The sequence below is a fragment of the Phyllobates terribilis genome, unplaced genomic scaffold (genome assembly GCF_046119375.1).
Source record: "Phyllobates terribilis strain yellow unplaced genomic scaffold, ASM4611937v1 Scaffold_7__3_contigs__length_470593459, whole genome shotgun sequence".
NCBI lineage: Eukaryota > Metazoa > Chordata > Amphibia > Anura > Dendrobatidae > Phyllobates > Phyllobates terribilis.
Window position 1 is genome coordinate 65,960,715 of NW_027362767.1, and position 17,361 is coordinate 65,978,075.

At 42.2% G+C, this 17,361-nt stretch overlaps 1 protein-coding gene across 7 annotated transcripts in view; it reads right to left on the reverse strand.

Annotated features, from left to right (window-relative positions):
* Window positions 1–17,361, reverse strand: part of SYNE2 (spectrin repeat containing nuclear envelope protein 2) — a 327,838-nt gene that overhangs the window by 147,508 nt on the left and 162,969 nt on the right. For 3 of the 7 annotated variants that reach the window (XM_073638690.1, XM_073638691.1, XM_073638685.1), the window contains exons 45-50: window positions 14,472–14,696; window positions 11,247–11,399; window positions 10,726–10,952; window positions 7,706–9,785; window positions 6,360–6,682; window positions 1,188–1,332 (exon numbers count right to left, since the gene is read on the reverse strand). In XM_073638690.1, the coding sequence (XP_073494791.1) occupies window positions 1,188–1,332; window positions 6,360–6,682; window positions 7,706–9,785; window positions 10,726–10,952; window positions 11,247–11,399; window positions 14,472–14,696 (3,153 nt within the window). The remainder of the gene's footprint in view (window positions 1–1,187; window positions 1,333–6,359; window positions 6,683–7,705; window positions 9,786–10,725; window positions 10,953–11,246; window positions 11,400–14,471; window positions 14,697–17,361) is intronic. The other 4 variants (XM_073638692.1, XM_073638688.1, XM_073638693.1 and 1 more) reach the window with 2 other exon arrangements.

The following is a 17,361-nucleotide window of genomic DNA, read 5'->3' on the forward strand; positions in this document are numbered from 1 at the left end:
GGTACCTGAACCATGTAACCGTACCGTCAGTACTTGAACCGGCACCAGTGTCAGTCCTGGTTAGCGTTCCTGTGTCCGTACTGTCGGAGCCTATTCCAGTATCCAAATCCAGCCCTTTCTGTGACACTGTGTCAGCGTCCGTTCTGTCAGAGCATCCAGAACCTGAGTAGTCTGAACAGAGTCCGAATCCTGCCTGTCAGTGACTTCGAGTCCTTATCTGTGTCAGCGAACTTGCCCCTTGGGGTCAGCAGCTGCAGTACCGGGGACTGCCTAGGAGTGGTACCTGGCGGCTACCTGCAGCTCAAGCCTGACTCCACCATCAGGAGCTCCAGTGAACACCAGGTAGCTGCTCAGCTACACCCCTCCTAGGTAAGCCGGGCCCCGTGGGTCTATAAACCAGGTGCACGTGTGAAAATTATTAAGATAGTAGTTGCTGCAAGACCCAAGCAAAACAATGTTGGAATTTTGTCTATTTTGCTGAAAGCTGAAATCCGCAATAGGGGTATATGCATATTTTCTGGATATTTGTTGTGGATCTTGAACCAAAAACTACTACAACCTAGTACATGTAAATCTGCACGTTTCAATTTGAAGTTTGCAAAATCTTATTGTAATTTGGTGCTTTTTGGACCACGCTGTACTACTTTATCATCACTATTGGTCAGCAAACCCTTTCCATAAGCATCAATGCACAGTGCAAGCCCGACTCAGTGCTAGCAAAAGTCTAAGAATAAAACATTTGAAGCCCAACACGGGATAACGTACTAGTATGATTTACTAATTAGTGGGAGTTAAAAAAAAAAAAAATAACCCCCTGCAAAGGAGTTGTCTCAATTTCCCATTGCTCCTTGCGGATGTTGGAGACCTATGTCGGTGGTGAATACGTCCAATATTTGAGTTCGATGAAGACCTCAAATGTGATGTGATCAGAGCTTTAACTGTATGGAGTGAAATTTGTGTTTGTGTCGTACTAGGGGCTTCCATAACTGGTGAAAGAGAGAACATGAAGACACTTCTCCAATGGTGGTCAGGACCGAGCTGGAGGGATTGTACATATCGGACTTCTAGAACTGCTTGACCAACCGGTCATAAAAGTCTTATCGATAGGATGACGCCCCTCAAACCCAAATGTGTCTACATAAAAAATCCAAACACTGAATTATCGATGACTTTGGGGCAGAACTTGCCTTGCTTTTCTCCCATTGGGCCAAAGCGGCTTTGTAAGATGTTGGCTTCTGAGAAAAGGAATCTCCGATAACGTCTTCCATCTCTTCAAGATGCCGGCACATTTTCTGCTTATGACTCTTGAACAGTAGGAGCTTTTCATGGTATCTAGAAAGTAATCGTGGAAAAGTTGAATATATGAATTAATATGGAGACATTCTGACGTGTGATAAGTTACTTTCATGTTTCGTCACCCGTCGTTCCGCTGTCGCGAGGGAAATAAAGGCCATTTTGTAAATCGTATTCAAATTAGAACAGAGGCCAGAGAGGAGGAAGAAATGCCGATATATGTTACAACGTGGGGGGGATTATGGAATAATGGTGCAGCCCTAGTGTGGACATGTACCTTCAGGGGGGGGATACTGACAACTATGAATACAATTCTGATGGAACCGCCCACTGGACTCCTAAGCATAGAACGAGCGGGGATTTAAATAATTAAAGGGGTTAGACCAAGTATTTAAGTCACCCCCCAAATTGATAGAATAGGGCCTAACTTATCCTTCGCTGGGGATTCAACTGCCAAGACCACCGCTGATACTGAGAAAGGGCTCTGATTGGAGTGGATGTTAAACACGCGCACCTCCGCTCTATTAATTCTCTATGTTACTGTCGCAATTTTCAGTCAGTCCCATCGAGAATGAAAGGAACAGAAATGTGTATGTTCAACAGGTTCTCTTTAAATTAAATGTCTCATCAGAAAATGACCCACCGTTTGAATCAGGTTTTTGTGTGAAGTCCATTTTTGACAAATTTTTAGTAATACCGTATATTCCGGCGTATAAGACGACCTGGTGTATAAGACGACCCCCCTACTTTCCTGTTAAAATATAGAGTTTAGGATATATTCACCGTATAAGACTACCCCTTTTCCAACGCATACCAAACACCGGTAAAAATTAAAAAAAAACAGATTTGAATTTAACATGGTCCTTTTTTTAATTTAAATTCTTATGACATGCAGGTATATAGCAGGAAAACTGTCACTCATAAACATATTAAAATAGGGGGGACCCCACGTCATTTTTTGGGGGGGTCCCCCATTCTAATAGCTAGTAAAGGCTAGGTATTCAGCTGGGGGCTGATATTAGTAGCCTGGGAAGCTCCGTGGGTATTACCCCCTTCCCAGACTTCAAACATCTGCCCCAGCCGTCTGCTTAACCTCCGCTAGAGACTATAATGATGTTGGATCCCACGCCAATTTTCTTTTTAAAAAATCCTTTATTTTAACACTAAATGACAATTGAGGGGTTAATAAAGATGCAGTCCCTAAATTAATATTAATTTTGTAATTAATTTTTCCCAAAAATGTTGACGTGGGCTTCGCCATATTTTTGTGTCCAGCCAGGTACAGCAGGCAGGAACGGGCTGCCCCCAACCACCAGCTGCCTATTTGTACCTGGCCGGACACAACAATATAGGGAAGCCCTTTTTTTTTTAATTATTTCATGAAATAATTAAAAAAAAAAAGACGTGGGGCTTCGCCCTATTTTTGTGTCCAGCCAGGTACAACTAGGCAGCTGGGGGCTGGAATCTGCAGCGCAGGGAGGCCCAAGCTTTCTGGGCCACCCCCGCTGCAAATTGCAGTCCGCAGCCGCCCCAGAAAATGGCGCGTTCATAGAAGCGCCATCTTCTGGCGCTGTACCCAACTCATCCAGGGCCCTGGTGCGGTGGCTCACTGGGTAATAAAGGGGTTAAGGCCAGCTTGGCATTATCAGCTGGCCCTAAGCCCGAAATTCATGGGGTCACGCCAATATTAGACATGACCGCCATGAATTTCTAGTAAAGTAATTAAAAAAAACACAAACACCCAGAATAAAGTCCTTTAATTGAAATAAAGACACAATTTTTTAATGTTCTAAATTAAACCATACTTACCATCACGCCCATTCCAGCTGAAGCCAACGATCTCCTGCAATAAAAGTAAAATAATAAAGCAACCTCATCCTTACCTCTCCATGGTTCCCAGGACCGGTCCAGCTCTGCTACATTCACATGACAGGCTGGACCGCAGCAGAACGCTGCCGTTCAGCTTGCCATGCGGCAGACACTGAGAAGCGCAGGCATGCTTGTGCTCCTCAGTGTCTGACTGTGACGGCATCCAGATGAGCCGAGATCATGTCCAATGAACTCGGCTCACCTCATGCACGTCACTGACAGCGTGGGAAAATTCTCCTGCTCCCCGCATGCGCAGTAGAAGTTTCCCACGCTGTCAGTGACGGACGTCCAGGAGGTGAGCTGAGTTCATTGTCGGCTCATCTGGATGCCGTCACAGCCAGACACTGAGGAGCGCAAGCATGCCTGCGCTTCTCAGTGTCTGCGGGATGACAGGCTGGATGGCAGCGTTCTGCTGCGGTCCAGCCTGTCATCTCGATGTAGCAGAGCTGGAGCTGTCGTGGGAACCATGGAAAGGTAAGGATGAGGTTGCTTTATTATTTTACTTTTATTACAGGAGTTCGTTGGCTTCAGCTGGAATGGGCGTGATGGTAAGTATGGTTTAATTTAGAACAATAAAGAATTGTGTGTTTATTTCAATTAAAGGACTTTATTCTGGGTGTTTGTGTTTTTTTTAACTTTGACTATGGGGTTAGTAATGGGGGTGTCTTATAGACGCCTCTCCATTACTAACCTGGGCTTGATGTCAGCTGGCATTATAAGCTGACATCAACCCCAACCCTATTACCCCCTGCCACCGCACCAGGGCAGCGTGGAAGAGCGAGGCTAAGTGCCAGAATTGGCGCATCCTATGGATGCGCCATTTCTGGGGCGGCTGACGGCTGGTGTTTCTAGCCTGGGAGGGGGCCAATATTCATGGCTCCCTTCCTGGGCTATTAATATCAGCCCCCAGCTGTCTGCCTAGCCTTTGCTAGCTATTAAATTAGGGGGGACCCCACGTCATTTTTTTTGGGGGTCCCCCATTTTAATAGCTAGTAAAGGCTAAGTATTCAGCTGGGGGCTGATATTAGTAGCCTGGGAAGCTCCGTGGGTATTACCCCCTTCCCAGGCTTCAAACATCTGCCCCAGCTGTCTGCTTAACCTCCGCTAGAGACTAAAATTAAGGGGAACCCCACGCCAATTTTTTTTTAAATAAATCCGTTATTTTAACACTAGATGACAAGTACAGTAACCAGCACTGTCACTGTACTTCTTATATAAGTGACTGACATGTTTCTATCTATCTAATCTATGTGTGATGCTCTATCTTTCTGTTATAAATTGTCGGGTACAGATACTGAATTGCCGGCCGGCTTTCTTAAAGAGACGGTGCACGAAAACACTAATATTTGTTTTAATAAATCCTTTACACTAAATGACAAGTACAGTAAGCAACACTGTCACTGTACTTCATATATATGTGACTGACATGTTTCTATCTATCTAATCTATGTGTGAAGCTCTATTCTTTCTATTCTAAATTGTCGGGTGCCGGCTTATGCCGCTGCTGAATTGCCGGCTTTTCATATATTGTCACAGAAGCGATGCGAACTTCCCTGCTCCGGACACAGCGCAGCGCTTCTGTGACAAGTGAAAACTGTCGGCACAGAAGCCCTGCGCTGTGTCCGGAGCTGGGAATACGCAGCGATGTGTCAGTTTCAGCACAGAAGCGCTGACTGTCTGGACCTACCGCCGCCGTATTTTAACTCCCTCCACCTTATATTAACTCCAACATGGCAGGGATACGGCCACGGCAGCTTATTAACACCCCCAGAGTATCCCCGCATGTCAATTTCTGAAAGTTCAAAAGCATTACCGGCGTATAAGACGACCCCAGACTAGACAGAAGATTTTTCAGTCTTCAAAAGTCGTCTTATACGCCGGAATATACGGTATATATTTTTTTCATATCACAATCATTATTAAAAATAAAAATTGGAAATAATACACATTTTCAAACTTGTTATTAGGGCTTTTTTAGACTCTAACTTAATGCTTTTTCAGGAAATTTACATGTGCATTAACAGCAATGAACAGACACTGAACCTATCTTTTGTATTGAAGCATCTAATGTGCGTGTGCAAAAGGTCATCCAGCAGGGTCAGGTGTGACATCGCCTATTGTGATTGGTGAATCCTGTGTTATCGGCTGTGTATAGAGGTGTTATCAGTCATTGTACAAGAGGAGGAGGTGAGCTGTGACATTGCCTATTGTGATAGTGGACCCTGTGTTATCTACTGTATATAGAGGTGTTATCAGTCACTGTACAGGAGGAGGAGGAGGTGAGCTGTGACATTGCCTGTTGTGAATGGTGGATCCTGTGTTATCTACTGTATATAGAGGAGTTATCAGTCATTGTACAGGAGGAGGAGGTGAGCTGTGACATCACCTCTAGTGAATGGTGAATCCTGTGTTATCTACTGCATATAGAGGTGTTATCAGTCATTGTACAAGAGTGGGAGGAGGTGAGCTGTGACATCACCTATTGTCATTGGTGGAACCTGTGTTATCAGCTATGTATAGGGGAGTTATCAGTCATTGTAATCATGCCTCTGAGGAATGTGAGACTGCTGAAAACTCTAGCTGAAAGAACAGGAAATAAGAGTCTAAAAAAAGCCCCAGTGGCCAGTGTGAAAAGTGCAAGATTATTAATTTGGTTTTTAAATAAAGATCATGATTTGAAAAATAAATTCTAAAAATATATACAAGACAAAAACTTGATTTAAAGAAAAGTTCATTTTTCAGAGGGCACATTTCCTTGAAGGAAATGTTATTTGGGCACTGTGTGCCTGAAAACATATTGCTAAAGTTACCTCAGTGGATCCCCTACTTGCATCATAACTGAAGTATCACAAGGTCCATAGCTCAACATTGTGACAAATGTCATGATGTGAAATTTGAAATAAAAATAAAACCGATAGGAAAAATGGAGTATATTCACATTGTATATGATCCTAATTTCTCTCACATTGCCAAGTCACCTGTAGCCACCAGGAATGGAAGGACTTAATACTGGTTTGCTCTGCCACCTCCTTGGGTTGATCTCGTAAACCTCCTTGGGTTGCTCTCCCACCCCTCCGTTTTTGGTCTTTGGAGAGAAGATCCATCATAGGTTCTCACCACCCTCTTCCTATCCAAGGGCCCCAGAGAATCTATGTTATCTACATAATCAGAGTAGGTCATCCTGTGAAGAAACAAACCTGGCCAAATTGGATTGTTTTCTGTTGAACATCTCAGCCAATTCCGCATTCTTGCCGGAGATCTGCTTCTCCAGGTCATCTAGTTTTTCTTGATCCTGTCTATTACAATTGGATTTCAGCTGCTTCGCGAGATTATGGATTTCCGCTACAGCAATATTTATTCCTTCTCGTTGGGAATTAAGGATGGTCACCTGATTCTCTCCATCACTAAAATCCACTGGATTTTCTAGAATTGTTTCTTCATGTTGTCTGAAAAGTTCTGCAAGTTTGGTAAGTGTTTGCTGAAGATCTTGGAAGATGTTGAACGTCTTCTCAACAACGGTCTGATAAAATAAAGCCAACACAATAGGTGGTCCTGTCTTAAATGACTGATACAAAATACATAAGATAAAGAGAAAAATTACAAAACTGTAAAGCCAAATGCTTTGCACATTCTCCAGATTCGACCAATGGATTGGGACCCCATTTTCAAAATTAACCAAATGTGCAATTTCAGCTCTGATAATATCAAATAAAAAAAGAAAAAAAGACAAATAATATGTAAATTATTTGGGAGATAATTTAATAATAAGGACTCATGAACATGGTGGTCCCTGCAGCCGTGCACCAAGGAGACGTGGGCACTCTGTGTGCCACTGTAGGTACCTTCAACAGTACTGTAGTGCAGACTTATTTTATTTATCCACATTTACTGATACCAAAACAAAGAAGTAACCATAAAAAATATCAAACCACCATGCACCATCTTAGTCTTGGCCTGACAAGTCTTTCGTCTTACACACTGTGCAGGTAAAGTAAGAAAATGCACCATGGATTGATCGGGGGTGGTTGCATCATTGGTGCAACCTGTGCATCTACCACCTATAAAGCAGGTGGAAATGTGCATTATCATGAATGATTGGACTGCAAAGGGTCCATAAAATGTACTTGCACAAGAGCCAGTTCCATCTGTGTCTGCCCCCGGATTGAAAGATTAGTATTTAATGCATAGTATTTAACGCATAGAAATACTATTAATTCAGAAAGATGATTACGTTCTATAATGAAGACTATAGATGTAATCATAAATTAAAGAACTCACCATTTTGCAGTTGCCAACATTTCTCGGAATGTTTAAATATTGGCCCACAAACCCACCCTCCCAGGAACGCCTTTTGGGCAGGGTTAACATAAACCATACCCCCCTTTTGATCCAAGGGTCCTGAGAAATCTGGGACAATTGGCAACCATAGTATGGACCACCTATATCTGAGCATGCTTGGTCTTCCGGGTTTGACAATGCTCGAATCTCGAATCACTACTAGATCAGGCACACAAAATATATAGAAACAACAAAACAAACTTACAATATGCTGAGCGATGGCGTTGTTGACTTGTTTTCCGATATCTTCTACTTCGTTAAATTGCCCAATTAGCTCCTCTGTAGATGCCTGAGAAGAAATGGCCCTTGCGGCCTTTAATTCAGATTTGCATATTTCATCGAGCGCTTCAAGCCTTAGAAGTTGCTCTCGGATCTCATAGCTGTCCAAATTAACCGCACAAGGCTGCATAAGATCTTGGTGAATTTTCCGTAAGTTGCCCAAAGTTTGTTCTAGCTGATACTGAAAACTTTTTTTCTCACGATGGAAAAAAGTAATCAACTGACTAAGTGACTGGTGTAATCCATCCATGCTTTCACCTAAGACTCTTACGGTGAGCTCTTCATCATGGAAAACATCATGGTCTTCACGTTTCTCGTGTAACAAGCTCAGCGCTTCGGCGACCAATATTTTAATTTTCATTATTTTTTTACATAAAACTTGAGCCTCTATAACGTCAAAATGAGTTCTGAGGGTCAAAGCTTGTCTTTGTGCTGAAAAACTCATCACTTTGGCTTCTTCTAAAAGCTCTTCGTATCGTTCTTTTACAGGTTGGTAATGACCATAGTGACCGCTTTTCTGCATCGGGAAACGTAGACATTTGTTCTGTAGATTATCAACAGTTAAACCGTCCCAGTAAAGCCCGCTATCTTCAAACAAGTCCTTATACCGTAATATCTCCGACAAGAGAACTTGAGATGATGAGACGGCATTTTGGGAAACTTGAAATTTCTTTTCAAAACCTTCCCCGGCTTGAATTTCAGCCTCATCATGAATCTTGGGTTCAATAGGCTGCAATGAGCTCAATTCCCGACTAAGAGAAGTTGTTCTTTCTTGAAACTCGTTAGAAATTCTTAGCAATTTTTCAGTCTGCGAAAACTTTTTTTCTTCTAATCTCCGAATTCTTCTTGCTTTGGACTTAAGGCTTCTTAATATGTCATTTAAATATAACTGCTCGGAAATTTTAAGTTCCCTGTGATAGCTTTGGTTGTTCCCGAGAAGTGTCAAGACAAGACCTTCAATTTTCTCCAACTCCGTAGTCTTGGCCTTCAGACAATTTAGCTGTTCACATAACTCAGCCGCAGTAAATATTCCTCTTTTCACTGGAGTTGCTTCTTTTTCTAGACAATGCAGTAATTCTTTCAGCTTTTCAATTTCCGAAAAAAGTGCTCTCCTCTTTTCCAGCCCGGATTCGAGCTTTTGTAATCGGTCAACTGATTGTATAATCTGTTCCTGATATAATTCCTGCAATTGTTGGAAAAATGAGCACATATCTTTGAACGCTGCTGGATCGATCCCTTGTGATATGTGTTTTGACTCCTCAATAACAGAGTTGACAGCAGACTCCCTGTCCAAAATTTCTTGGTGCGAGTTTTTAGAAGTTGCGATCTGCTGCTCTACATCTTCTGGAAAAAGAGCAATGGACTGATCAAACGTCATCTTATTTCGCGATTTCTTGATCCATATGTGGGAGTCATATAAAGGTTTCAGAAACGAGTATTGATCTAGCAAGGCATCTGGTGTTTGACATCGAGTCAACTGTTGGTCCTTCACTCTTTCTTCTAAACTTTCTAAAGAACTTTGCAGCTTTTCCAATGAGCTTTCCAGAATTTTAGGCTCATTGCCTCCCCAAGATCTCTTGATTTGTAAGTCACAGGCGTTCCTTAATAAGGAAAACAAATGTTTGATGGCTTCCACATCTGCCGAGAGAAGTAAAGAGGCTTTCACTAGGTCTTCTGGAGAAAGAGTTGGTTCATCAAGCAAGATTTGTCTGACACCAATGACACTTTGCAGGTCGTCCACTTTCTGCTGAAGAAATTGAAGTTCTGCAGCTTCTTTTACGAGTCGGTCTTGTTCTCTGTGAATGTTGACTTCTAGCTGTTCCAAGAAGGCTTCAAGTTGACTGATATCTACATCTATTTCCTCCTTGTCTTTGCATATTATCCTGCAGACCCCAAGTTCTGACTGCTGCATTTTCAACACCATTAATGTTGTTTTTTCTTTTGCTAGTTTGTCAAGGAAATGCTTCAATTTATCCAGATGACTTTGGTGACTTTCAGCAGATGACCTGAAACAGAAAGATGACTGGAGTCAAATAAAACCCTAAAATAAAAGGATTTCAATAAAACAAAAAAACATACATAACATGACTAGATAACTGGATTTGTTTCGGCAGGAGGTCCACCTTTTTGGATAACTATGGATTTGTTTGGCATATTGGGGTCCACGGTTTTGTCTATATTGGTCTCCATGGTCCCTTGTGCAAGGAGAATATATGGACACCTGACCTAGCTACCCAATAGCTTATCATGATGCTCTTCACTCTTATGTTCTCTAAGAATCCACCATCTATAAAATTCATTAGCTTAGATAATTGACTTTTTTTTCTTATTTTCCCATTACCCTCCGCCCATTTAGAATGTTCTTTAATATAGTGGACAACCCCTTAAAAGGCTTTCTATGTTTTGGATAATTCTTACTTATAAGTTTGGTCAAGTCAATTAATTTTACAATTAAATCAATTGTACCGCAGTTAGCAGTAATTCTGAAGTGTTTCATTTACCTGCAGCGCCTCCAGAGGATAAAGTAAGAATGGCACATTAGTCATTCAATGAAGGACAGGACAGGTCCTCCAGAGTAAGAGAAGCTCCTTGCAACTGCTCTTCACCCTAGCCAAAAGATCAGGATCCAGCCGCCCCCCCCAATATTAACTCAAAATTCCCTAATAGTTTATATGAAAAGGGGTTTTATAAAGTGGAACAACCCTTTAAATTACAGGCGCGACATGAATCTTTGTTGCTCTTTTGCACACTCCATTTTCTGCTTTTTCTAATAAGGTTGAAGATACCAAATTATAGTATTGCCCGCACAGTGATAAATATGTAAAGTCACTTGTATTTCACATTACACAAATATGCAAATCAACCACTGCCAACCAGGCTAAAGCCTGTTGAAGAAAAGCCAAATAGATACAAAAAAAATGGATAAATTAAGATTTGGCTTCTTACATTTTGAGATGTTCCTTCTCTTTGGTCAGCATTTGGTGTGCCCTTAGAGCGTCCTGGAAGTTCATAGATTCTTCAAGTAGTTTTTGCTTTTCAGTTTTTAGGGCCATCAATGTCATCCGGAGATCTTCATGGTCTGATGGTAAAATCTCAGAACTTTGGACATCTTCATCCCGTGTCTCCAATTGTAACCATGAATCATGTTCTTCCAGAATATCCTTACACATCTTCTAAAAAAAAAAAAGAAGAAATATCGAGACAAGATTGATAAATTAATTTCTTCCTTAAAAAGGTTGTTTAGCGCCTCTCGTGAGAAATGCTGCTACATGCCGTCCGGAACAATAGCCGAAACAAGTGTTGGGACACCCAGAAGGTATTTTTCATGTGTTATAGTCTATTTATTTATTATTATGCTTTTCTTATATAGCGCTATCCTATTCCGCAGCGCTTTACATACATTTTCATCACTGTCCCCATTGGGGCTCACAATCTAGATTCCCTATCAGTATCAGAATATAATTTACCTCTATTTCTTCAATTTCTTGGTCTAGTTCCATCACATTCAATATGACAAGCTCTTTGGAAAACTTTTTGATGTTCTTTTTCAGATCTTCTATATAGAACTCTTGTGGGCTCTTTTCTGGTTGCATTTTCGTATCTTCCTTAACGAACATGAGCTGAAAAACATACAAAAAAAAAAAAGTCTAAAAAAAAAAAAAAAAAGTACAAAAATTCTGGAAACATTTTTTATCCCACCGATGTAAAAAGTAATGCTTACTGATGGAATGTGTGATTGAAATGACCAACTTGTAGGAAAAACCCAAGAAAATGTCTGCATCAATTAATTTCCAAACATGACATAAGATCAACATTTTGAGATCAGCGGACTCAATATTTCATTAAAGTAAAAAACTGAAAAAGCAGGTGACAAGTCACAGGTTTTATGTTCAGGTGAGCTGGCTTAGCAGGGATATTCTTTGGAATATTTTTGGATGTGGATGTGATACTTAGAAAAATACAACAAACAAGCCCATGAAATGTTAACCAAGGTGATGACGGCTCCGCTGACTCTACTTACTTCATCCAATATTTGTCAGCTTATGAGTTAAAAACAGAAGGAAGGATGTTATACGTGGAAGGGTCATATTACACCATATAGTGATTTTAGAATAGAAAATTGCAAGAAATTGTAGGTTTTTTCTAATGACCCAATAAGTCTCCTGATCAGTTGTCAGGACAGGACACAGCAAAGCAGCCCCCTATATACAGACCAGACTCCCTCTGACGGATTTTCAGCTTCATATACTTTGTATACTCGCTATTTTATTTGAAGACCCCTCTAGGAGGTTTTTCAATGTGATTTCGGGTGCCCCCTATATTCATGTATGTTCCCGTACATCCAGGCCACGTTCTGTCTAGTGGTTACATGTATGCGACAGTAGCGCGATAAAGCCGACATTACAAGAGGCGATTCATAGGGGACATTCTACTCCGACTTGGTAGCATCATCTTCCTCCTCATTTTTGCCTGCTGGCATATTGTAAGTATTCAATATTTCTTCATTAGCATATTTGTTTTTTTGATAGATTTGCATATGTCTTGAATGACCTTTAAGACTTGATGTGACTGATGTACTTACTAACTTTGAAATGGTATAATGGTTCTAGAATCAATCTAGTCTGACTGACATCTCCTCAGTGTTCCTCCTCCCTGCTGTTACTGCATCTCTGCCCACCTAGCCTGACTGACCTATCCTTAGTGTTCCTCCTCCCTGCTGTTTCTACATCTCTGCCCACCTAGCCTGACTGACATATCCTCAGTCTTCCTCCTCTCTGCTGTTACTACATCTCAGCCCACCTAGACTGACTGACATATCCTTAGTGTTCCTTCTCCCTGTTGTTACTGCATATCTGTCCACTTAGCCTGACATATCCTCAGTGCTCCTCCTCCCTGCTGTTACAGCATCTCTGCCCACCTAGACTGACTGACATATCCTTAGTGTTCCTTAGTGTTCCTTCTCCCTGCTGTTACTGCATATCTGCCCACCTAGCCTGACATATCCTCAGTGTTCCTCCTCCCTGCTGTTACTGCATTTCTGCCCACCTAGCCTGACTGACATATCCCTAGTGTTCCTCCTCCCTGCTGTTACTGCATCTCTGCCCACCTAGCCTGACTGACATATTCTATGTTCCTCCTCCCTGCTGTTGCTGCATCTCTGCCCACCTAGCCTGACTGACATATTCTCAGTGTTCCTCCTCCCTGCTGTTACTGCATCTGACTGACATATGCTTAGTGTTTCTCCTCCCTGCATTCCTGCCCACCTAACCTGACTGAAATATCCTCAATGTTCCTCCTCCCTGCTGTTGCTGCATCTCTGCCCACCTAGCCTGACTGGCATCTCCTCAATGCCCCACCCCACCTGATGCTGACATATCTTCAGTGTTCTTTCCTCCTGTTCCTACAGAATCTTGGCCCATATAGCCTGACTGACATATCCTCACTGTTCCTTCTACCGGCTGCTGTATCTCCTCAGTGTCCCTCTTGCTGCTGCTACTGTTGAATCTCTCACTGCTCAGTACAAGCTGCAGCTGTCAGTCAGGCTGGACGGGTTGGTGGGCAAATACTTAATGCACTTGGGCTTATGAACTCTCTCACTCTATAGCTGGATGAATAAAAATGCTTATTTTTAATATCAGGATTTTGCAGTCACTAAATGAAGAATACAATACAAAGTAAGTACCCAAGTGCCATAAGGTCTAACACATCTATATATTACTAGATCTAGTTTGTATTGTGAAATCTGATGATGGATCTGTCTAAGAGCCCATTCAGGCTTTTACTGCACAGTGCACTTTAGCTTTTTGCACTTCAGACTATTTATTTTTAGCATATTTTTATTATTTTGGCTGCTGCGCACTTAGACTTTTCACTCCTAGAATATTGCTATTTCTATATTGGATCTATATATACTTTATGTTTTTTTGCGGAGGAATTTATGTTCATGGATCCTAATTATTTATGCGATCAGCTTTGGAGAGCGTTTCTCTTATTGTGAACCCAGAGTTTTAGAGGTTTAGTCTGGTTTCAAGAAATAGAGTTTTAGTGGCTTCTGTTACATTGTCCACACGCTCTTCTTGTTTCTCTATTGGAGCAGAATTGGTTTGCGGTCCTCATAGGATTGTTGGGTGGTGCCCGTCAGCCTTTCGTGTACATTTTTCAGAGCAGAAAATTATTAGATGTGACCATTTCTTCAATCAAATTATGATTTGTAAGGGATCTAAATCTTGTCTGGTTCATTTTGATTTAAACAGGATCTGACACTTTCCATAAATACTTAATTGTTTTACCCGGTGTAAACGCCGCTGTTCTCCTGAATCCGGCGCTGTTTTTCTTTTGTTTCTGCGCCTCTCAGTTCCTGAGATATGGCCTCTTCTTTTCTGTGTAAAAATATGGTCTTGGTAACCAAGTGGGCGTGGTCGTTAATGCTTCTCTTTGGGGATTCTTCTAGAGGACCACACCCTCTTGGATAAAAAAAACTAGATTCATATGCAGAGAAGAAGAGGCCATATCTCAGGAATGGAGAGGCGCAGGAACAAAAGAAAAACAACGCCGGATTCAGGAGAACAGCGGCATTTACACCATGTAAAATATATATCACAGTGGAGAACTTCCTATATATATATATATATATATATATATATATATATATATATATATATATATATATATATATATAGTTTATAAATTACCTTAAACTTGGCACCGAGCTTTTCCAGAGTTTTTTCTTGCAATAACTCCTCTCCCAAAATGTGTGAAATTTGTGAGAAAATCTCTAGCGCCTCCTGTTGGTAAACTGTGATATGAGGCTGAAGTTCCTTTGAAAATCTCTCAGATTCTGTTTGGACACCATCAGTTGTTGGTGCTAGAACATCCCGAGCCGAGGTCTGCTCGTCACCGACGAATTCTAGATCCTGCTTCATAAATAGAAATAAGAGAATGATCTACAAATACCAAATCACATAAATGAGAAGCATTGTCAGTGTATCAGAAATGATCGAGGGTGAAAACAAAATACAAGTCTCTTTTAAAAACTAAAAAGTTATCTATATATTTTTTTTAAATAACTTTAATTTTCAATTTTCTGATAGAATATTTTTTAAAGGAGTTGTCCTTTACGTCTGATGTAACCGGATCACATTCAATGTTGCAGAAACTTCGGTACCAGGCCTGTGTTACTGAGCATGTGCAGACATCAGACACGGGCACTTTGTATTGAAAGCTGCAGTATAAGGAGTTCATTCGGGCAATGATTAGTTGGACTTCCTGATCTGCTCAGTGGTCAAATCTGTTTTTTTTGTCCCATTTTATAGGGAAGTACCGGAAGCCATAGAAAAAGGATCTGAGGTCCCGAATACAGAACATGTCAACACAATTGGAGCCCTCAAATCTCGATGAATTTTTTTCTTTCACTTGAGGGTTTTCCCTCTAAATACACTGCTCAAAAAAATAAAGGGTACACTCAAATAACACATCCTAGATCTGAATGAATGAAATATTCTCATTGAATACTTTGTTCTGTACAAAGTTGATGGAAATCAAATTTATTAACCAATGGAGGCCTGGATTTGGAGTCACCCCCAAAATTAAAGTGGAAAAACACACTACAGGCTGATCCAACTTTGATGTAATGTCCTTAAAACAAGTCAAAATGAGGCTCAGTATTGTGTGTGGCCTCCACGAGCCTGTATGACCTCCCTACAACGCCTGGGCATGCTCCTGATGAGGTTGCGGATGGTCTCCTGTGGGATCTCCTCCCAGACCTGGACTAAAGCATCCGCCAACTCCTGGACAGTCTGTGGTGCAATGTGACGTTGGTGGATGGAGCGAGACATGATGTCCCAGATGTGCTCAATCGGATTCAGGTCTGGGGAACGGGCGGCCAGTCCATAGCTTCAATGCCTTCATCTTGCAGGAACTGCTGACACACTCCAGCCACATGAGGTCTGGCATTGTCCTGCATTAGGAGGAACCCAGGGCCAACCGCACCAGCATATGGTCTCACAAGGGGTCTGAGGATCTCATCTCGGTACCTAATGGCAGTCAGGCTACCTCTGGCGAGCACATGGAGGGCTGTGCGGCCCTCCAAAGAAATGCCACCCCACACCATTACTGACCCACTGCCAAACCGGTCATGCTGAAGGATGTTGCAGGCAGCAGATCGCTCTCCACGGCGTCTCCAGACTCTGTCACGTCTGTCACATGTGCTCAGTGTGAACCTGCTTTCATCTGTGAAGAGCACAGGGCGCCAGTGGCGACTTTGCCAATCCTGGTGTTCAGTGGCAAATGCCAAACGTCCTGCACGGTGTTGTGCTGTGAGCACAACCCCCATCTGTGGACGTCGGGCCCTAATACCACCCTCCTGGAGTCGGTTTCTAACCGTTTGTGCAGACACATGCACATTTGTGGCCTGCTGGAGGTCATTTTGCAGGGCTCTGGCAGTGCTCCTCCTGTTTCTCCTTGCACAAAGGCGGAGGTAGCGGTCCTGCTGCTGGGTTGTTGCCCTCCTACGGCCCCCTCCACGTCTCCTGGTGTACTGGCCTGTCTCCTGGTAGCGCCTCCAGCCTCTGGACACTACGCTGGCAGACACAGCAAACCTTCTTGCCACAGCTCGCATTGATGTGCCATCCTGGATGAGCTGCACTACCTGAGCAACTTCTGTGGGTTGTAGAGTACGTCTCATGCTACCACGAGTGTGAAAGCACAACCAACATTCAAAAGTGACCAAAACATCAGCCAGAAAGCATTGGTACTGAGATGTGATCTGTGGTCCCCACCTGCAGAACCACTCCTTTATTGAGGGTGTCTTGATAATTGCCAATAATTTCCATGTATTGTCTTTCCATTTGCACAACAGCATGTGAAATTGATTGTCAATCAGTGTTGCTTCCTAAGTGGACAGTTTGATTTCACAGAAGTTTGATTTACTTGGAGTTATATTATGTTGTTTAAGTGTTCCCTTTATTTTTTTTGAGCAGTGTACATTTCTCCCCTATTCATTAGATAAATGTACGACTGCAATCTCTTCCGATCCAAAGAATGGGGGTTTCTCCAAGTCCTTTGTGTGACTGGAGCAGTAGTGCGCTGGTCCATTCACATCTATGTCCTCCACCGCTCCAGTCACACAGTGGTCTTTGGAATCAGTAGGGTTCAGAATCCCCTCCTAAAACAAAGACATTTAGGAGAAAAAGCCCATTAAAGGCGTTTTCACAGGGGAGTTATATTGACACTAACGGCTAGGACCACAATCTGGACTTGAGGACTAACAGGTTCAAGTCCTAATTTACAAAAGAGAGATTATCACCTATGTGCAGTCGTAAAGGCAACACGTGAGTGTACTTCCATAACTTCCATTAATGTATTGATTATTCAGAGGCAAAGAAGTAAAGTTAAGGTTTCCTGGATCCCTGGAAGAGTTGTCATGTTTCCTGGGTGTCTGGCTCCAGTGTCATCTGCTGCATCCTTCTCCTTGCACTGGCTCTCTGTTCCTTGGCGTGTCAGGTTGCTGTTGTATTGCTAACTTCACTCTCTCATGCTTTAAGATCGCCTGAGTATTCAGGTAGTTGGCATCCTCACTGCTGC